Genomic DNA, 23,344 nt, shown 5'->3' on the forward strand with positions numbered 1-23,344 from the left:
ATTTCTTTAAACTTACTAAGCTGGAGTCCTCCTAGGGTTTGTCAATACACTATACAGATGAACTTTCTGTTCAGGACAGTGAGGAATGCCTTTCTTCCCCAGCTCCGTGTGGTTCCCCTCTTCTCCCTATGTTTAATGCACATCTCAGCTTCATCCCACTTTCAAGCTTTCCTCAGATGCCCTAGATCCATTTTCAGGGATGTACTGTATCCACCCCCTGTTCCGTCAGCTCCTAACCCTCCAAAATGTTTCACTCCTATGTCTTTGAGGAGAACAGATGCCTTTCTCTGGCCCTTTTAAGTGTAAAGATGTTTCTATGGCTATGCTTTTAAGTGTTCAGTTGTTTCTATGGCTATTTGGAATCCCAAATAGATTGGAAATTTCCCAAGGGCACACACATCCCAGTTTTTATTCTATATTCCCATGGCAACCATGCATTTAATAAATATAGTTTATGACTATCTATCACAAATGTGGATATAGCCTCCCTTTCTTTTATATATATTTATAAACTATGTTCTTAAGCATTTCATATGTTTACTTTTTCTGTGTCCTTTACATTTTAGTTCACTTTAAATTATAGTCTTAAAGGAGAAAAATTCTGAAACTGAATTCTATCCATAAAATAACTAGTATTGGACTATCTACAATTAACTGTTAATAAATGCTTTGGGGTTGGTTTTTTGTTTTTTGTTTTTGGCAGTAGTTACAAGCTTGGCCTAAGGAGCTGACTTCTATTCCCACAGAATCCTAGAATCAGATTTTATGACCAGAAAGGATCTTAGAGGTCATCTAGTCCATATTCTACCCTATGTTTCAGGGACCTGAGGCTCTGAAAGGTTAAGAATCTTACTCCATGTCACACAATTCATTAATGATCAAGCCAGGAAAACAACCAGGTGTGCTCACCCCAATTCCAGTGTTTTTCCCAATATCTCACCACCCCAAAACATTCATTTATCCTTCATTTAGAAATGTGCACCAACTGCTTTCTAGTCTCCTAATATATATAGTGAATGACCCCGAAATTTGTTCATGTATTTGGCATTACTGCTCTACTTACGTAATTAAAATATAATTTTTGGATGTAGGAAATGTTGGAGATAACTGAAATTCTCAGCACCTTTTAAAGTTGCAACCGGAAAAAATGATCACTGAACACATCATAACACAATATGAGCTAATTAAAAGGCATTCACCATGCTTCTACAAATAAACAACAAAAATGATTGCAAAGTAATCTGACTTCACAAAGTGCTATAGTGATTCAACCTCCACCCCCAGAGACCGACTAAATACAAATGATTATTAGAAATATAACATGGTCGACTTGGCCTGAGGTGAAATGCAGAAGACTGCTAGATTGACTTTAAAACGCCGTGGAGGAGTGTGGGATGTCATGGAAGGGGGAAAGTGAGTTTCTTGGAGCCCAGCATAGTGTCTTGAAGTCACCGTGCTCCATCCATCAGACTACCACAGATATAAAGATAGCAAGAATGGCCACTTTCTTTAACCAAAAAAGGCCCTGGCGGTCTCAGGCAGACACAGAGGGGCACACACTTGGTACGTCTCAAACTGTCAGAGTTCCTGCCCTTTCCTCCGTGGCCAGCCCCCTTAGTGTGAAGGGGTTGGCCATGGGGCCTTTCCCAGATCTTCTCATGGGAAGCCAATTCAGCAAAGTCGGAGGCACAGCCCCCGTGTGAACGCAAACCTGCACGCCTGAATAGCGGCAGCTGGCTTTGGAGAAAAATGGGACGACTGTCTCCTGCCCGGCTTTCAAGAGCTGCCATTCTTTCTTTCCAGGGGCTGAGCCGATTTCTTGGTGCCACCCACTCTCGCGCCTGCCCCCCGCCCCCGTTTCCTCCCCCGCTCGGCCCGCGCGGGTCCACCCGACTACAATACAGCTGACCCAGCTGCTCCGGCTCCTGCCCGTGGTAACCACAGCAACCGCGGGCCGCCAGGAATGCGCGCTAATTGAAGGCCGAGGAAGTTTCCTCCCACAGTGATGAGCAACAAGTGAAGCAAAAATAGTGAGGCGGAATAAAGGCTGCGAGGAGGGGGCGGTGGGCGCGACTGGGGTGGCTGGGGGCTTAGGGAAGGGGAAATAGCGCCTGCAAGACCGCATTTGTTCTCTTAACACAGGGCAGTGAACGGCCGCGACCGACGTCATTTACGGTTCAAAAATCTTAGGGCAAATTTTTCAGAAAACAACTATTACGTCAACCCCCTATCTCTTTGCTGGGCCCCTTTGCTCGATTCAAGTATGTAGATGAATGGAGATGTATGTGCACATACATAGGTCCCCAGGAACGAAATGCCAGCTAGCAGCAGGGTTCCGCAGGTGGAGGTGAGCCAACACTAATTTCCCCTCCAGCCCTCTGGATTTTCTGTTCTCTTCAATCTATGGGAGACCCTTCAAGGTGGTCAGCAGCTAAAGATGCGCGACCATCATACCAGTTTGCCTAGACAGTTCCGGTTTATGCCTGTTGTCTTGCCAGAAATTAAGTCCCCCCTTTTCATTCTCAAGAGTATCCTAGTTTGGATGATAAGTTGTAAAGTCACCCTATCTAAAGTCTTCCCAAGCCCACCCAGATTCTAATCCAAGTTCAGTGTTCTTCAGACCCCTCCAGACTTCATCAAATGGCCTGGGCTGTGTGACCTAATCCTTGTATTTACATTAGGCAGTAAACACCCTGCAATTAACTAAGGGTCATCCACTGAGATATGGGGGCTTCCAACAGCAACCAAAAGATAGCATGCTGAGACAGAATGCTTTCAAATCCACTCGCAGGAAGATTTCCACTGGGCTGATTAGGGTCACCACTGGCAAAACACAGTACAGATGTCATTGAGAAAATGTGAATCTATTAGCAATAGGATTGCCAATTCACAGATAGCCATTAAAGCCTCTGCCCGTGGAATGCGCTAAGGGAAAATCAGCTCTTTAGCAGGCGTCCCCAAATGTAGAATTCCCTAAAGAGGGTTCCCTCAGATTAGGGATGACACGCTGGTGATGTGGTGTGGGGAGTGGTAAGGGGTGGGAGAAGGGAGCTAACATTTACTAAGTTCTTTGTGCATTTAATCTTCACAATAGGTCTTTCATGTAAATCTTATTACCCCTCCCCATTTATTCCGCTAAGGAAACCCATGCTCATAGACATTGACTTGTCCAAGTTCATATTACTGCACTGAGTCCAGGGCTGCCTGTCCCCGAAGCTTCTGCTGTTCACAGTGGACTTTATCCAACATCCAGAGAGACCTTTGGTCAAGATCATCTTCACAGCCTCACCACTATTTCTATGTGGAGCCAGATAATTCCTTTGGGGAATGGGAGAGCTGTCCTGCATTTTGTAGAATGCTTAGCAGCCTCCCTAGTCTCCACCCACTAGATGCCACAGCATCCCATAAGTTGTGACAACCAAAAATTGTCTCCAGACGTTGTCAAACATCTCCTGGAAAGGCAAAATGCCCCTTCTTGAGAATCAATGGCCCACATATTTAATATCCAAATACAGCTTTAATATTTTCTTGTATTGTTCTCTAACTGCTTCAGAAATATACCTTTTATCTTCACCAGAAGACAGTAATTTTTATAGAGACAAGACACTGTCATTTCTTTATTTTGTATCCTCACTGTGCTAGGGATATAATATGCAAAACATAATCATTTTTTAAAATCATAATTTAAATACAAATCATAATTGAAGCAAAGCTGACTCCACTCCATCTCCATGGTGCCTATCAAAGAGCAAAGTTGAGATTATGGAGTAGAAAGGTCTGAAGGCCAAAGGAAGCTTCTTGCAAAGAATGAAAGGCATGATCTCACATCTCTGAAGGAACCACAAGCCCTACGCCACTCTTCATTCAATAGAATGAAGGTTATTGGTAGTCATTAACCAGAATCAGATTCTAGCTGACATTTGGCTAACTTTTCTGGCTTTTCCCTCTCCTCCATCCCTTCAATGCATTTTTTTTTTTTTTTTCTGGTTCTTTTTAAAAACAAGACCAGCAGGGGCATCTAGCTAAGCTCAGGGCAGAGCAGGCCAAAGCTAGGAGAGAATGCTGGGAGAAAAGGCAGTGGGGCTGAGGCCTGAAAAACCACTACTCATTTGTTTTCTGTCTCTCATGGGAAACTATGGAGTTATTTCAGCTGTTCTGGACACCTGAAGGCACAGGTGTCTGCTGATGATAGAAAGGATGATTCTGCTTTCTTTGGGGTAATAAACCCTACTGATGCATAATCTGAAGCATATCTGATGCATAATTGAGTTTACAAATGAAAATATAGGCACAGCTCAAGTCAAAAGATGTTCCAAAGAAGTAGCCTCCAAATTTATGGCGAAAGTGTGGCTCTGTAATTAATTTCTTTTCTCCCTTCTGCCAGGAGTAAACTTTTTCTTCCTTCTCCCCCAATTCTTTTTCCCTCTTCCTCTGTTTGTAAATCTTAGAAAGAAACAGCAGCAGCCACTCTCAGAGATCAAAGTTTTAGCAGGCAACAAAGACCTCCAAGGAGGCTGTTGCCATGGGAACTCTGGGAGCTGAGGCCCTTTTAATCTTCAAATCTCCTTGGTTAGCAGCACCAGGCTGGGGCTGGCAAAGAGGAGGAGAAGGAGGGAGGGGAAGCATTGGCAACAAGTAGCCTTTCTGAAGAGACTGAACTGAAGTCAGAGGGGTGGGGGGTGGACAGGATTCAAACTGAGGCAGCAGTAACACAGGGGCGGGTGTGGGGACATTTCTGCATAGCCTTAAGACACACACTCCCATCAAACATCCCTAAAGTCAATCGCGAATTCTGAGACGTCCCCTCCCAAGAAATGACTGATTTTATATTAGGTTATTAATGGCTTTTTAATACTAGTTGACAGAGAAGTTTATTTTAAAGCAGAATAACAATTTCAGGCACAGTACTGTAATTTGATCATATATATATACATACATACACACACACACACCTGCCCATTCCTTTACCACTTGTCTACGTAATATAACTGTACTTCTGGTTAAATCACAGGAAGGGATAGAAGAAAAAACAGGAGCGTGACAGGAAAACAAAGGCAATTCTGTGGCCTTACATTCGTGGGGAAGAATCAATCCCAAATGAGCGCCTACTCACAAGGACCTGCTGGGAGCATACCTATTTCTGGCCTCCTGGATTAGCATTGCATTTGGACCATAAAGAAGCACAAATGGATGAATTTCCCAAAACGTTAATGTTTGTTATCTGCCTGCCTGACATTCTTTTCTTCATTTGGAAACAAATTGCCAGAGTTTTTTTTAGGAAGTTACTCTTTTTCCTTTTTCCCTTCAGTTCATAGGGTTCAGTTGGGGTTGGTATAGTACAGTCCTCTCACACAAAGGCCACCACCAACAACAGGACTTTTACTGAAGCTATGGGGAAAGAAGCACTTTATCCTCTTGAGATAGAAGGTGCTAAAGACCATGGAAGGGTGGATCTGCTGGGGACCGTCATCTCTGCCCCATGCAGAAAGATCCTGCCTGAAAATGATGCTAACATAGACAGTGCAGAGCCAGGAGATGGAGATAAGGAGACAGAGATTCTTTAACACATAATCTGAAACCCAGGACTCAGCCATGCTTGAAGCTAGGAATACCCCTGGATTTATCTGTTACCTAAATCAAATGATCTGTTACCAGAGTTCCCCTAAGCCAGTTTGAGCCTCTATCCCTTACACTAAAAGAGTTCTGAAAAATACAACAGTTAGCTTTGGATAGTGAGATCTTTAGGAGATAACTTTCTTTTATACTTTTCTGTTTTGTTTGAAAATTTTACAATAAGCATGTATCTTTTTTTCTAACACAGAAACGATATTAAAATAACACAAAACAGCAGTATTTGAGGTATCACCCTCAATAGAGAATTAATTCTGCCATCTGTGGATCTTTTAAATAAAGTCAAAATCACAGAAAGTATTCTGAAAAACCATCTTGTTTATCATATCACCAACAAGATAACCTGTTCCATATTAAAAGTTCATCAGAGAAGGAGTTTCTTATAATTTCCCTCAACCATCCATAGTTTCCAAAAACTGTTATTTACCATTACGAACGTCTTCCTTAGGGTGAATCTAAACACCCCTTCCCTCATATCCTCTTATTCTATTCTTGGCCCACAGGCAGGGGTGTTCATCCAGTCACATTTCCTCCCAGGCCTTTTTCCCCTTTTTCTAATTAAAGGTCTTTAAAAAACAAGTTACCACATAGGACATCAGAAAGAAGGGGTCAAGCCCTCAGATTGTACATCGAAAGACATAAGAACAAGGAAAGCTGCTTTTAGATTTTAAAATAACTTCCCTGTTTGAGCCTTCCTGAAATGGTGAAGTCCTTTGCCTGCCAGCTGGAGATGCCCCAGGGAACTTTATTCCTATCCAAACAGTGGCATGGTTCCAGATTATAAACAGCCTGTCCTTACCGTTGATCCTAGACAAATTTCTAATCTTGAATGGCAGATTTCTGGACACTCCCATCTTCTGTGACTGCTGGTATGGCCCTATGATCCCAAATGACTGTCTAAATATTTCTAAGGTACCTGTCACTGTCATCTTAAAGCACCAAAATACTATATGCATTTCCAGCTTCACAATGACTTTACCTTCTGAATCATTAAAAAGATATTAAAGGGTGTTCAGTATAGTTTTCGTGTTTAATGTTGAATCAGTGGTTGTCCTCCCATTTCTGTGAATCACATGTTTTTGGATATTTTTGAAACCACTGAAAGAGCCATCCATAGTGATTTGTGGATGGTTCAGATGTATAGAGTGGAAGGAGGGGTGAGTCATGCTCAGTGGGAAGGAATGCAATCTAGACAATAACAACTATGCCTTTGAAGTCAGAGCTTCGGTCAATGGTTATGGGCAGTTTGACTAAGAAATAAAGTGAAATACTGAAGCAAACCTGGAGCAAGTAACAATCATTACCCATGGCCTCAAGCAGTAACATTTTTTTTTTTTTAACATAGCTTATTCTATAGCTTCTTCATACAGACAGGTCGTATGGTATTGCGGAAGGAGATAAGGCTAGGAATCAAAATACTTGAGTTTGATCGATGACACTTTTTTAACTGGGATATTAGTCATAAAACATAGACATCAATTTTTTCATTTGGAAAATAATACCTGCCCTCCTACCTTACAAGATTATTACAGAACAATTTTATAAACTACAACTTATTTTCAGTGTACATTAGTATTAGTGCTAGATGTAGTAATGGCATCCTCTGGTAGACACACATTGTTGTTTTGGCATGCCACATCTATTCTTCTTTTACGTAACAGTGTCTTAATTCACTTAGGTGAATTAATTCTTCTCTATTTCTTGATAAAGTAACCACGAAGAGCCCCAGCCTCAACAGGCTAAGCGGGGGACAACTGACCAAACTGGGTCAACAGAAACTTCACCTACCCTGCTTGCTAATAAATGTTCTGACCCTAAGATCTAATCTGATTCCTCTGTTAAGATTTCTTCACTGGTTCCCCTAAGTCTTCAGAATCTAGTCCAAACTTCTTAGTCTTGCATATAAGATACTTCACAATCTTGCTCCGTCAACGTTTCCATCCTCACGTTTCTGAGTATAATGAAGAAACCAAATTCTTCTTAACTTTGCCTCTAATTTATATCTTTAACCCATCTTTCTTTACTAATTAATCTTCTGTAATTCCAACCTATTTTCTGCTCCCCATTTTGTGATCATCTCCAAGAAAAGCTACAGCAGTTGACTCTTTCAAGCCACCATCAATAGTTTCTTTCTTCACTCTTGAGGGATTAGTCTTCCTAGCCCTGACCTACTGCAAAAGACCACAGTTTATTCCTCCGGGTTCCTTGTGAATGAACATCAATCACCCTGTATGTTCTTATAACCAACCTGTTTCTCCATTTATCTCTGTCATGAGGATTGATTTCCTGGGAGGTCATTTTCTTATTCATCAAGGGAGTCACATCAATCATGTTCATCTGCTTTTTAAACCAAGAACTTTAGAAGAGAAATAAAGCTCAAAAGTAACTTAACTGAATACCTTTTCCTGTGCATAAGTACCTCCAGGGACATAGAACTCACTTCTGAGAACACTTATTCCATCTTTAGATGTCTCCAGTTGTTAATGTTAGAAGTCTCCAGCTCTTCTTTTACACTGAGATAGACTCCCTCCCTTTGTAACTTCCACTCCTGATTCCATTTTATCTAGCCAGACAGAGTATGTTTCCATTCTGTCTTCTATATAATTTCACTTCAGATATTTGGAGACACTTCTCATGCTCACTGTTCCAAGTCCACTTTTGCTAGACCAAATCCTCCAATCATCCCTCATATAAAATTCAATGACTGAACCAGGTTCATGGACATTATAATTAGCAAACTGTGGGTCCCAGTTATCTTCCCACAGAGGTCTTCATCTCCTTAGGAATGAACTCAGAAATCAGCTTGCTCTTCTGGTCTCACATAAAAAGAATACTTAGGCCAGCAGGATGAAATAATCCCAAAATAAGAAATTTTACAACTGTGACAGCATTTTGAAATACTGTATAAAGAGGTGTGAAGACAAAAAAGACTCAGAATTTTGTATTTGGAAAGTAAATATAGTGCTCTATGGACTCGAAAAATTTTTGTAGATTTCAAACTAACCCCTTTAAATAAGTACACAGCTAGTGTTGCCCTAAAAAGTTTCCGTGACAAATTTATCATGCTTTGAACATCTCTAATGTTGAACAAAACAGAATGATGTGTTTCTTTCCCACCAAGAGCCCTAGCATGTCTCTATTTCATGGACAGGCTGCTTCTACTGCAACGAGTTCGGATTTGCAGCCTCAGTAAGTTTTCCTTTATGATTCCTTTAGAGTTAATACTGATATTTTTTTCTTCATCTTTCCTCCCATAATTGGCGACCACTGTCATCTGAACCTCTGTTTTACTCACCTCTCTGCTGCTGGCCCTTTTTTTCCTTGAGAATAGCATATTTGCCCAAGTTGCTTTGCATGTTTTGATCCAGAGGACTGCCCTTCATACACTTTAACACGTCCTCAGATGACAAAGCTTTCACTCTATTCATTTCCCCATGTTTGCAGAACAACTGGGACCAAATTATTTAAAGTGGTTTTTACCTGGCCTCCTCTTCCTGCACAGGCAATTACTTCTCTGCAAATGGCTGCCCTGGCCAAATAACTATGTTCGCAATTAGCTAATTGTGGGCTCAGTGAGCCACTTGTTCCTTCAAACTTGGCTATTAGAGTTGTGATTAAGCAAAAATGTGTCTTTTTATTCCTTTCTGATTTACAGAGTCACAGTAGATCCCAGATCTGATCTCCCTATGTTCTTTTACAATGTCAATATAAGCCTTTTACTTTTTCATTTCCTGCTGAATATCAGTCATATTTCCATTCTTTTACAAGTCACAAGTTACACTTTATATATTGGACCCGAAGACTTTGTTTGAATTAAGTCAACCTTCTAATAAGGCAGACCATTATTACCTTAATCCAATTTACAAAATATAATGAGGCTGGGTGGGAGAGGTGGCTCAAACCTATAATCCCAGCACTTTTGGGAGGCTAGGGTGGGCAGATCACTTGAGGACAGGAGTTTGAGACCAGCCTGGCCAACATAGCAAAACCCTGTCTCCACTAAAAACTACAAAAAATTAGAAGGGCATGGTGGCACACGCCTATAGTCCCAGCTACTCAGAGGCATGAGAATCACTTGAACCTGAGAGGCAGAGGTTGCAATGAGCTGAGACTGAGCCACTGTACTTCAGCCTGGGCAACAGAGTGAGACTCTGTCTCAAAAATAAAATCAAATAAAATAATTTTGTAAAGTAAAACAATAAAAAATATGTTAAGGCATCAGAATAGTTATTTTGCCAAAGTCACACAATCATGATAAAGACTAAAACTGAAAATCCTAAATAACAACTGCCACTTTCTCCCTAGGGATTGAGTTTCTCTACAATTTTTGCATAAGGTACCAATCAACCTTCAACCTCATTTACTTTTAATAGGAGGCACCCTTACGAATTCCTCCAAATTGCTATCACCTGGTTCCTTGGATGCTACAAAAATGGAATTTCTTTTGAAAAATGGCTTTAAGTGTATCTCCTGAACTACCTTTTTCCCTATAACTATGCAGTTTCCTTTCTTATTTCTGTATGTTCTAATTTTCTTGTTCAAACAACATTAATAGAGCACAAAATATGTGCTCAATTTTCAGTTTCATACAAAGAGGTCAGCTCCCACTGACATTCCTCCAATCCACAAAAAAGGAAAGTAGCCAAAAGTAATGAGTTTTCATTTATGAGGAGATTAATATTAATAAGGATTAGATGTATTTGCTTTGAGAATAACTTGGACACTTTTAGGTTTCAAGATATCTGGCTTCCAATTAAACACTAGTACATCTCCCAAGCAGCTCTTTTTATTGGGCATCTTTTATTACTGAACTCTCCAGTTTACAGCTATCTTTTCTTATGATTGTTTTAAGTGGAGATAACCCAGTGGGAAAAGATTCCTGATGTCTCCAGAGGTTCTGACACATCAGTGAATTCTTATCTCTGTGTAATCTCTACCTTGCTTCAAAGGCCTCTAGCATTTTCTTCAAAATTAGCATATAACAAGACAAAGAGAGAAATCAAGGTTAAAGGTGAAAGTGGAAAGGGAAAAAAAAAAACGAAGAAAGCAGAAGAAATATTCGGAACAATGATAAAAGGTGGGGGCGGGGGGGCAGGTCATAGCTTTCAAGAAGTAAGACCTAATAAGTACAGCTACTGCTCATAAACAGCATATTCTAAAAGGGAGTGTGCATGAAAGATAAAACTGTGTATGCAACCTGCTAATGCACACAGGGGCAGAAGTGAGAAGAGGGATAGGATACAGTGCAAGTGCAAGCGGTCTAAGATGAAAATGTCACCTGTGGTTTTCACTTACCCAACACCAGCAATTCCACTGAGTCCTCATTTTTCCCCTCCAGATCATCTGGGGTGGTGATAATACAGTAATAGAGTCCGCTGTCTCCCCACATAAGCTTTCCAATTTGAAGATCTGCATCTGTTATCACAAAAAGAAGGACTCAGTCCTAAAACTCTGTCCTCTGAAAGAAAAACATTGAACAATGGGGGCTGGGAGGGGAGAACCCTTCTAAGGTATCTGCAGTACTTTTTTTTTTATCTGGATGGTGGTTGAAAGATGTGTGTTTTGCTTAAAACAAACAAACAAGACCAAAAGAACCATAACAAAAACTAGCATCTCTAAGGAAGGACAGTTAGAGCCTGCCAGAAACCGGTCTAGTTCTAGTCCAGTTTCAGGAGTAGGAGATGGCTTTGAACCAGGCCTGCAGAGGCCCCTAAGAGCCAGGAAAATGCCAGAATTATTCTGAACTCCTGGAAATAAGCTAAAATCACAGGAGTTCTTCAAAATTCAAATAATCAAATAGGTCATATCAGACTCTTGGGACCTTTTGATGTCCAGAGCTTTAGAGAGCAAGAGAAAGGGTGGAACTGATGCAAAGCCACCTGGGGCTTGGGTCAAGCATCTACCTGGCTCTGTTATTTGTATGCGTACATCCCTTTTCCCTGCGAAGAGTCTGCTTTCCACATTTGGGAAAGGACCCTAAAGGCTAATGTCAAGGTATAGGATGTTTGACTGAAGAAGTTTTTCCCCTAAAACCCGTTTCAATTCAGCTCTAAAAACAAGCTCCTGAGGCTTGATGCTGGGCTCTGGAAAGACTCTTTCCAAAGTTCAGCTGTATGTCTTCAAGAGATTTTACACGATTCACCTTTTTCCCCCTCACCATCCCGCTGAAGCAATGATAGGTCTCTTGATGCTCCCATTTCCAATAAAATAAAAGTCTTGAGGGTCTGAAAGGGTGAGAGGCTAGGAGATCACCTTACTGACATAAGGGAAGGGAAGAATGAAACTAACCTCCCTCCCATTCCTAGACTCAAAATAGGGGCATTATTACCATGAACAATCGTGATCTCTCTGCCCCTGTAGAAATCTCCCAGGGTGACAGTCGAGCCCTGTTTTGAAGCTACTACTCGAACAGTCCTCCTGCTGTCTAAACAATCCAAGTAGGGGTCCCATTCCAGGTTTCTCTTGCTGAGAGATTGGGCCCGGGTAGAGGACATGCCCAAGGATTCTCCCATGCGATCCTGGCAGTAGGACTTGAACTTCCACTGCACGACTGCAGGCTGATGGGAGGATGTTGAGAAGTGGCAGCGAAGCACAGTGGGCTGGAAGAGCATGGCCACCTTCTTCTTGTCAGGCACCGTGACCTGAAGACCTTCGACCATGGCTGCAAAACAGAATAAACATGTCCAAACAGTGTCCATATCCTGGACCTCACCTTCCACCACATGGTCACACCTTTCCACTTCACTTCCCTAACGTGTGTCCCCTCAACCTCATTTTCACAATTACAATTAATGGCATTAATATCTATCTGGTTGCCTTGTGCAGAAATACACCCTCTAATATAGTTTGGATTTGTGTCCCTGCCCAAATCTCATGTCAAATTGGAAGAAGGGGCCTGGTGGGAGGTGACTGGATTATGGGGGGCAGGTTTCCCCTGTGCTGTTCTCATGATAGTGAGTGAGTTCTCATGAGATCTGATGGTTTAAAAGTGTGTGGCACTTCCACCTTCACTCTCTTTCTCTCCTGCTGCCATGTGAAGAAGGTGCTTGCTTCCCCTTTGCCTTCCACCATGATTGTAAGTTTCCTGAGTCTTCTCAGTCATGCTTCCTGTTAAACCCGTGGAACTGTGAGTCAATTAAACATCCTTTCTTCACAAATTACCCAGCCTCAGACAGTTCTTTATAGCAGTGTGAGAGTGGACCAATACAACCTCACTCCCTATATACAGTCAGGCATTAAGACATATCAACTTAATCTCTTAACATCTTTAATATTTCATCCCTCCTCTTTAACCCCATTACTATTGCCTTTGCTTAGAATCTCTTCATTTCCTCCTTGTAATATTAAAATAATCTTTTGGTCTCCCTGCCTTCAATCTGTCAACATCCAGTACACTCTTCTTGCTACAGTTCAGATGATCTTTCTAAACTGATTGTTATGGCTCTCTTTCTTAAGACCTTTCACTCATCCTCCATAGCCCTCAGGATAAAACCCAAAGTCCTTGGCAGGGTACTCCAGCATCTAGTTCCTCTTACCTCCTCAGCCTTACCTCTTGCCTCTTGAAACACCTCTCTTTGAGCACCAAGCTCCAAGAGTATCAAACAACTAATAGCTTCCCCAGTGGGATATCCTGTTTCACGCCTCCAGGTCTTTGCACATGATGTCTCCTGTTTCTGGGATGCTTTTCCCTCACAAAGTTGCTTGGGCAACTTTTTTGCATCTTTTAAAATCTAGTTCAAGGGCTTCTTGTAAAGTCTTCTCTGACCAATAAGTTTATCACTTCCTCCTTTGTGCTATCAGTACACCCAGCATTTTCTTCTAGACATTTACTCTCACAGTCTTCCAGGTATTTCTTTTCATGCCTGTCAGGCCTGTCAGACTTATCTTGCTGCCCTGGCTTGTGAAGTCCATAGGTACTCAACAAATATTTGATAAATAATGACAATGAAGCCAGGAAGTATCACTTCGGGAGGAAGTGACTTCCCTTCCAGCTGGTGACCCAGCAAAGGGGACACAGATGAAGAGGAAAATAAGTCTTTGAGAGAAATGGAGGATTTCAGATCAAATGCAGTAGACTAAGTTCAAAAGCTTTGAAGGGTAATCAAAAGAAGGAAAAGGGGGGGGGGGGCTAAAAAGCAGATGAGAAGTTTAAGTGGTAAAAAGATCCAACCTGAGGCTTGGTGACCAAGAAAGAATGAGAAATTTCAGTGAATGAGAGACCAGGGGAGTGTTTGAGAAGCAAAGGTCCCACATGAACTCAATGATAAGATCCAGAAATTCCAAGCAAAGGGAACATAACTTTCTCAGTTGAATGGGAGAGTCAAGAGTTTCTAGCTTGATGTGAGGTTAGAAGCAGAAATAGAATTATGATGAGAGGCAGAAAAAACGAATATGAAGATATGATAAAGAAGTTCCAAATTGAATCCAGGAGACTGCTAAGTCAGCTTCAAGTAGCTTGGGGCAGAGACATGCAATAAAGGACTACTTTCTATGGGGTCCTGTCCTTTATTAGTGCCAGTGTTCACAATGACATTCTGCAAAGCCAACTTACTCCCACAGCTAAAGCATAAACTTATTTACGAATATGCCTGTTTACTGAAGGACTCTTGACAAGGGAAAGATACATATTTGCACTCATATCTTCTGACATCCAGACCAATGTCTCTATTCAGTGAAAGGAACGATGAAAAAGTAGGTCCTGATTCCTGCTGGGGAAAAGGGTTTCTGCATTCTGTAACATCTGGAAGTGAATACAACAGAGTATTTGAGATTTATCAAATTTCAAAGCATTTTGGACCTACCCTGTGCTCAATAGCTACCTACAGAATAAATGAAGAAATGTATGAGCAAGTGAATGGCTATTAATATGGGAATTTCTAGGACTTTGCAGAGGAAATTAGTTAAATGAGTCAGAAGTGTAGTAAAATAGTGTTGGCATCAAATAGGAATGGCTTTGAATCTCATCTGATCATATACTAGTGATTGTTTCTTAAGCAATCGGAGACTCATTTTCCTCACCTATAGAACGAGCATCATAATACTTACTCTCTGAGTTGTTAACAAACGTTCTTTCATTGGGCACCTTTGGAGAGTAGACTCAGTAGAAGAGCACTGTGACCGGTAAAGAGTAGGTCTCAAATGCTAATTCTCCCTCACCTTGCCAACCTTTCCCCTCATCTCCCATCCTGAATCTTGATAACCATCCATCACCACCAGGCTTGATTACATTCAGATTATGTAGATCAGCCCCATCAAAAGGCAAACAATTCCATCTGGAAGCCCACTGAAGAACCCTAGTTCCCATGCTTCCCTTCACCACCACTAAATGTTGATGTGGCTAATTCCTTTCTCCCTCACTTACATAGTTAGATTAGGAAAATCAATTTCTTTATAGTTTCTCCTTAAATTCTAGTGCATTTTTTAACCTTGTAATTATTCTTCAAATCCTTAGTTACACCCCAATTTTTCAGGTAATAAAAATGGGAAGAAGTGAGGTGAAATGACTTCAATTAGCAGTGGTTGAGGCTGGATAACCACTCACAGGCACCATTCCCATACAAGGCTGTGTGCTTGACCACACTTCTTTTCTGCTCCACTGCTATTCTGGCACTGCTTGGGAAATCACATTTCCTAGCCTTTCCTTTTTTCTCCTTTCTGACTTTTGTTTTAGGTTCAAGGAGTACATGTGCAGGTCCATTACATGGGTAAATTGTGTGTTGCAGGGGTTTGGTGTACAGACCATTTCGTCACTCAGGTGGGTGCTGTACAAAGGTGTGGTGAGATTTATTTATTTTTTTAGAGAGAAAGTTTGGGGTTTTGTTCATTAGATAATTACTAAGAATAACCTTCCAAGCTCTGTTCTCTGTTAACGAGATTAGCCATTTGAGCAAGCCACTGGCCTCTCTTAATCAATTATTAATAGAGGTTGGTCAGTTCTCAGCTTCTATTACATAAACATAAACTCATGCTCCAAAAAAATAAAAACAAAAAATACATTCTCAGAAACATCTGCCTTTTTATAGCATGATACTTAAAGGCATGGATTTTGTAGTCAGTCCTAAGTAAGAATCCAGGCTCTACACGACCTCAAGCAAATTACTCAACTCTGATGAGTTTCAGTTTCCTTGCTGGCAAAACCAGAATAATAGTAACTACCTTATGGAGTTGTTTGAGGGTTAAGTGAGATTGTATCCTAAGTATTTAGAATAATACCTGGTATATAGTGAGCATTCAATAAATGTAGCTGCTAACGTTGCTGAGGCTATCAAGAGCAGTCTGTTGACTTCCGTGAAGTTACAAACCTAGAGCTACGCAAGCACAGAGATCAAGGTGTGAGATGTCGAGTGTATATAGGGCAAAACCTGCACAAGAATGCTGGAATATGTCATCAGGGGTTCAACAGTGACAGTGCCTGGGTATGCTCCTCACTGCACATCACTTATGCACCTCCTGGAACTCAGAAGTAGAGAGTAACCCTGTGTGTGTGTGCACACATGCATACACATGTGTATACGTACAGGCACAATGGGACTCTAAGCTAAAGGTAGATCTGGAGAAGACAGGACTAGAATTCCAAGTAAATGTCAGTTTATTGGATCTTTGAGAACCACAGAGTGAAGTGTTGGAGATAAAAGTAAAAATGCCAATCCCTCCTTCCGCACCACAGGTTTCAAACTATAAGATGAACGCCATCCAGTCCCCAAACTGCCCTGACCAAGTTTACCAGGACCCCCCTTTCCCCTGGAGGGTAGGGTCTAGAAATGCTCTTCTGGCCCTAACCCTGGATCCCTGGTGAGTGCCTAGGTTTCCTGTAACCACTGGGCAGCATCTCTTTCTCTCAACTTGTGTTTACCTTATTTGGAGACTGTTTTCCCACCTTGGTATCCTGATTTGCAATCCAGTTGCTCCACTGGGTCTGAACCCTTTCCCTGAACTCTGGCCTGCCTGTCTGGGACCCTAATACCAGCCCCTTCTCCTGAGGGTCGGGCATTGTTTCCTATACTCTTCATGCATGGCTGATCCAAATCTGAAACTGTGATGCTGCTATCCATCTAACTTCAAAACATACCTCTCATGGGACCCCCACAGATCAGGCCTCTCAGAGCTGGTAGCTAATTTGGGTGGGGACTAGGATTGCCAGTCCCCTGTGGACACTGAAGTTTGACCTGGAGATACCCTCTCTCTGGCTGCCATTCCCAAGAGGTCTGCCCTGGAGTAGGGGAGTATCCTGAGCTGGGGTTCTATCTCTTAGAGTTTTTGTTTTTGTTTTTCAATTTTCCTACTTGTCAGATGCCAAAAACCAGGTACCAAGAACAAGTACTTCTTATGCTGCAGTCTATACAGGCTAATAAGAATATGTAACTATAAGTTTGAATTACAGATAAATTAAACATTTTCAGCCTCTTTGTAGTGATAAGCTGTGCATTTGATCTAAGAAATCTCATTTGCTCCCAAGGTTCCAACTACCAGTTATGTCTTACACCCCCAACTCCCTTAAGCCTCATCTGCATATTTAACAAACACTTTAAATTAAACATGTCTAAACCTCATTCATCATCTCCCCTTTTCCCACCCTAGCTCTTTATTATAAACTCATCCTTTCTCTATCCCTCGCTCTTTTGCCAAAATACCACTTAACCTATTGCCCTAGATAGAAATCTTAGTTTTGATAATTTCCTCTCTGTCCCTGACCACATTCAGTTGGTGGCTAAGTCTAAATATCTCTCAAATTTGATCCTTTTCTCTTCCCACTGTCACTCCCTTAAATCAAGTTTCTATTTCTGCTGCTAGATAATAGATGTAAGATGTTTACTGTGTGTCAGGGATTGTGCTAAGCACTTTTCACGTAGTATCCTAATGAATTCTCTCAAAATCCTATAAAGTAGGCATTGTTATTACACGTGCTTTATAGATGAAGAGACTGATGCTCAGAGAATGCTTGTATGTATGTATCTTGCCTAACATCTCAAGGTTAGCAGGTGACAGCAGTTCGGGTTTGAACCTAGACTGACTGGCTCCAAAGATCTTCACCATCCTTTTACACAGGTCCTCACCACCACCTGGGTTTGACAATAGCCAACTAAATGGTCTTCCTACTTTCAACCCAATCCACTCTCCATATTTTTCCAGAATACTGTTTTTAAAACACACATCAATCATGTCAGTTCCTGCTTTAAGGCCTCCATCGATTCCCCATTCCCTCCAGGACAAAATTGAAATACCCTGACATGGCATATAAGGTTTTCTCCTTGACATGGCCCCCAGTATGCTCCAGTCATACTGAAATATTTTCCATCCTTTGACCATAAGTATGTTATTCCCTCCTCCTGGGCAAATATCAGGCCATGTGACTGAAGGAGTTCCTGGGAGGCAGACACAGAGAAGCACTGAAAAAGGGTCTTGCCCACACATAAACAAGCACACGCTGGCACAACGGGAAGGCTGGGCCTCCAAGTCCAGGCACTGGTAACACCATATGGGACTTGAGTTTCAAACTCCTATAAAGAAATTTACAGAGGTGTAGAAAGAACCTGTGCTTCATCCTATAAACTAAAGCAGGTATTCTGGAAAACTAGAGAGAGGCACCTTAGGGGAGACAGCAAAAGAGAGGAAAAGAAGTGAAGCAAGGCAAAGAATTATACTGTAGAGAGTACATCTATAAAAATTAGACCTCCTAATCTAAAAAAAATAATAATAATTAAGAATTCCTCACTGAAAGAAGGACTAGAATTGAAGACCATAAGTGGTTTTCTGCTTTGCAGAGGAGGGAGTCATCATTTTTAGACCGCCAGACTATTCTTTTAACTGTTTTGGTGCCCTGACCTCCAGGAAAACCACCCTTGACTATCTAATTTTAATTCAACCAAAAACATATTTTGAAACACTACTCTAAGTTCTGGTAAAACAGATTTAAAAGACCAGTCCCTCATCTTGAGAAATTCAATGTAAAGTTCATTTCTAACTATAAGGTCCCTGAGGGCAGGGGCCAGGATTTGGTTGACTTTGTATCCCTAGCATACAGCAAAGGCAAAGAATACAGGTGAAGCTAAAAAATGTGGAATGCATCAATGAATAAATGAAAACCGAACCTGTGAGTCTGAGGGGCCTTTCTTAGCAGGTGGTCCCCAGCTCAGAGAATGGATTCTGGCCAATAACTAGGAAAGTTGCCTAAAGGTAGAGTGAAGAGTGACAGCTCAGAGCCGCAGCCCCCATCTCAGCTAATCTCCAGGTGTAGGTACCTCATCACCAGGCTAGGGAAGATCAGCTTCAAGTGCAGACAATGTCTCGCTGCATGTGCAAAAAAAGGTCCTGCCCCAATTCTCACGTAAAGAAAAAGATTCTATATATGATGAACTGTGTTCTTGCAAGAATAACAAACACAGACTCTAAGGCAATGCTATTCTTATTTTTAGCACTTTCAGTTTTTTCAAAGCAAGTTCCTTTCCCCCACTAGTTGTAAGCTATTCCTGCCAGCATCTTTGGGAGGCAGCCCTATAAGCACAGCCCCATTTTAGAGAAACAAAGATTGCTGCTAAAGGTCATGGAAAAAATATCATCATTAGAGACAGGCATCTTTAGAAATACTGTATAATGCTCACCGCCCCTTAACTCTTTTGAGTACCAAAAGCAGGATTTGACCTCAGAATTGCCTATTCCTCAGCGTATCTTGGCCTTCAGATTCTTTCTTCGTTCAGTATGACAATATAGTTTGAGTATCCCTTATCTGAAATGCTTGGGACCAGTAGTGTTTCAGATTTCAGGTTTTTTTGGATTTTGCAATATTTGCATATACATGAAGAGATATCTCGGGGATGGGACCCAAATCTAAACACAAAATTCAATTATGTTTCATATATAGTTTATACACATAACCTGAGGGTAATTTTATACTATATTTTTAATAATTTTGTATATGAAACAAAGTTTGTGTACATTGAACAACCAGAAAGCAAATGTATCAGGTATAGAATTTTCCACTTTTGGCATTATATAGGCACTCATAAAGTTTCAGATTTTGGAGCATTTTGGATTTCAAATTTTCAGATTAGCAATGCCCAACCTGTACAAATCTTTCTTCAAACTGCCTTCAAGTTAGGTATTCTTTTTTTTTTTTTTTTTTGACAGGGTCTCTCTCTGTCACCCGGGCTGGAGTGCAGTGGCACCATTGTGGCTCATTGCAACCTCCATCTCCTGGGTTCAAGCAATTCTCCTGCCTCAGCCTCCTGAGTGGCTGGGATTACAGGCACGTGCCACCATGCCCAGATAATGTTTTTGTTTTTTTGTTTTTTTTTAGTAGAGGCGGGGTTTCACCATGTTGGTCAAGCTGGTCAAGTTAGGTATTCTTTAAGAAATTTCTCTTTTGTTTTGCAGTTTTAACACGTTGTCCCAATTTCCTAAAATACTTTTTAGGAACAACTAATGGGCAGGTTTTTTTTAAGTGTAGGAGATGAATAGGGGGATGAGTAAACACCTCCTCTGGGTTTGGTCATAATTCAGACAAGGAAAGAAGGCTTGTTCAGCCTTTAGTAGCACTGTCAGGATGAGAATAAAACATTTTGGGAAATATTTAAAGACAAGGCTAAAAGTATAAAGACAAAGAAAATGCAGCTTGAATCTTTTTTTCTTCTCGAAATAGGAACTATTCATCGCCTTGATAAACTTGTGTTTAAAAAAATCCTAAAAAACTAAAATAAAAAGGCTTTACCAAGAATAGTAGACACTGCCTTGGAATCTGCCTATTTTCTGAGTCTCATTCTCCAGCTTTCCCATTGATTCTGTGAGTTAATCAACTTCTTTCCAATAAAGTCCTTTCCTGCTTAATTTGGCCAGAATCAGTTTCTCGTTTGTTACCATGGTATACCTGATTGCTCAATCCACTTTAGGATTAGGGTAACCAGATGTACCATCTTGAAATTTTTAAAAACATGATAGTGTTGTCATGTTTTCCCCCAAAGAGTCTCAAAAGCAGCAATGTGTCACTCTTTTCCAAAGGGCCATGGTAAATACCAGTGCTGCCACTGCCCAGGTGGATTTTTGCTCATGGTGTAGTTATTATTTGCTGCCAATTAACTCTGGCGTCTGTTTACACAAATCATGCTATTCATCAAGCATATTTTCTCCAAGTGTGCCATCCTTTCTTGTTCTCTGTCACCACTGTGTAGGTAAAAGCTAGAAACATTTTCTTTCTGTCTCATTTGCCTCATCTTCCACAGATCTGAAATGAATTCATGGGTGATGTCTAGCTGGCTTACATGCTGTTCCAATGGGACAAAGCAGTGCTAAAACAGGTCAGTCTTTACCCTGCAATGTGGAGGTACTTTGAAAACTGTCTTGGTTTCCAAGTGGGTCAGACTTCTGGGATGGAACAGCCATTTAGACAGGAAAAAACTCCTCTAACAAAGCTCTTATCAGCCTTTACCAACTTGTTATCCATATCTCCTGTGTAGATCTCTTTCCTAAGCTCCAGAATCAAATATACAACTTCACTGTCCATCAGGATGTTATGCAAGCACCTCAAACCCATCCATCTGTAGATGGAGACACCAACCATCTTCTTCTTCCTTTCAGTAATAGAATTTCCCAGGTTTAATTTGGCCAGCCAAGTAGTATATATTTCCTAGCCTCTCTTTTAGCTAAGTGTGGCCATGTGACTAGGTTCAGGACAAAGGTATGTTAGGAGAAGTGATGTGTGTAACGTCTGGGCCACCTCTCTCAAAACAAGTGGCTTGCCCTAGAACTCTGCTTTTCTTGCCCCTTCCTGCTGAGGAATGGCTATGAGCAGTCTCGGAAGCTGCATGTTGGAAATGGTAGACTTATCCCCACAGATTTGGACTCTTACAGGAGGAAGAAATACACTCTTTTGTGTGGGTTACAATATTTTAGGATCTCTTAGTTATAACAGCTTAGGCTATACTTCAAATGGGAAGGAAGGAAGGAAGGTAGGAAGGTAGAAAGAGAGGGGGAAGGGAGGAAGAGGAACGTTCATCTTCCTTCCTTAACATATTTCTCCTGGCAGGATGCGATGGCTCATGCCTAAAATCCCAGCACTTAGGGAGGCCGAGGTAGGCAGATTATTTCAGGCCAGGAGTTCAATACCAGCCTGGCCAACATGGCGAAACCCTGTCTCTACTAAAAATATAAAAATTAGCTGGGCATGGTGATGTGTGCCTATAGTCCCAGCTTCTTGGGAGGATGAGGTACAAGAACTGCTTGACCTGGAAGGCAGAGGCTGCAGTGAGCTGAGATGGTGCCACTGCACTCCAGCCTGGGCAACAGAGTGGGACTGTGTCTCAAAACAAAACAAAACAATTTCTCCTCTTGTGTTAGTTCATGTTGATGAATGGCATCTCCAGTAGTGCCCAGCCAGAAACTTGGAGGCACTTTGACACTCTCTCCCCTTCAACCACCACATCCATCCAAGCCAGTCCTATGTCCTCCACCTCCGGTCACTCTGTCCACTTCTCTCACCCTCACTGTACCATGTGGGTTGAGGATCTCATTGTGTCTTGCCATGCTTTCTGCAAGTGTCACCTAGTTGATTTCTGCTACAAGCTTTGTCCACATCTAATCTACTCTCCACACTGAGGTCCACGTGATATTTCTAAAACGCACGTCTGATTATGCCACTCTCTTGCTCTGATTCTTAAAAGATTCCCTGTAGCCTTCAGGAGCACAAAAACTCCTCTGAGACGGGGCCACTACCTTCCATTCTTCCTACAGTACTAAATGTTCTAACCATACTAAAGCATTTGAGTTTTCAGAAAACATCATGCCCTCCCTTGATTCTTGGCCTTTGCACAGGTTGTTCCCTCTGCAGATTCCCCCTCCCCCATGCCACTCTTCTCTGGCCAACTCCTACTTATCCTTCAGGACTTGCTCAGCTATCACTGCCTCTAGAAGCTTCTTCCTGTTCTTACAGCAGTCACAGTACCCCAAAGAATCACATCAACTTTCCCTGAGAATTTCTTATTTAGCCATCTATCCCCCCGACTAATAACAAGCTCCCTCTGCAGACTTCTAAAGACTGATACATGGTAAGTACTCCATACATGTGTTGAATAATTTAACCCAGTTGACAGATTATAGTATTTATTCCCAGTGATTTGTTTCCTCCCCATCCTTGCATTGGTCCCTGTGGGCAGAGTATACTTACCACCCCGTAGACTATAAGCTTGGCCACATGACTTGTTGGGTCAATGGGTTGTGAGCAGATGTGCCATAGATATGGCCAAGCAGAAGCTTTAAAGGCATTTGTATGGTTTGGCTCTGCCCTTGCCCTGACCCCCTTGAGCATTTGCTCTCCACTGTGAGAACAAAATGCTCAGATAGTGGTTGCTCCTTCATCCTGGGTCTTGGAGTAAGAAGAGAATTGGAATTGAGCCAAGTCCACCAAACCTAGCCAATCCATAGCTACCCACAGCTGACTGCAGGTCTCATATAATACGAGCAAGAACTAAGTGTATATTGTGAGCTATTGAGATTTGGGCGCTGCTTGTTTCTGCATCAAAATACTGACAAATACATCTAGTTTGGGTTCATAATAAGCATTGAGGGCCTTCTGAGTGCCAAATATTGTGCTAGAAGTTTTATATAATTTCATTTTAATTATCACAACAATCCTATAAGGTAGGTTAGCTTTCCATTTTAAAGCCAAAAAATAAAAATAAAAAAATAAAAAAAATAAAAAATAAAATCCTAAGCTGGCATTCAAATC

The 23,344-nt window shown here is 41.5% G+C and overlaps 1 protein-coding gene across 1 annotated transcript in view; it reads right to left on the reverse strand.

Annotated features, from left to right (window-relative positions):
* Positions 1 to 23,344, reverse strand: part of ILDR2 (immunoglobulin like domain containing receptor 2) — a 56,403-nt gene that overhangs the window by 26,758 nt on the left and 6,301 nt on the right. Inside the window, exons 2-3 of the mRNA XM_023207069.2 lie at positions 11,960 to 12,292; positions 10,927 to 11,046 (exon numbers count right to left, since the gene is read on the reverse strand). Coding sequence (XP_023062837.1) covers positions 10,927 to 11,046; positions 11,960 to 12,292 — 453 coding nt within the window. The remainder of the gene's footprint in view (positions 1 to 10,926; positions 11,047 to 11,959; positions 12,293 to 23,344) is intronic.

Source organism: Piliocolobus tephrosceles, chromosome 1 (assembly GCF_002776525.5).
Source record: "Piliocolobus tephrosceles isolate RC106 chromosome 1, ASM277652v3, whole genome shotgun sequence".
In the NCBI taxonomy this organism is placed as follows: domain Eukaryota; kingdom Metazoa; phylum Chordata; class Mammalia; order Primates; family Cercopithecidae; genus Piliocolobus; species Piliocolobus tephrosceles.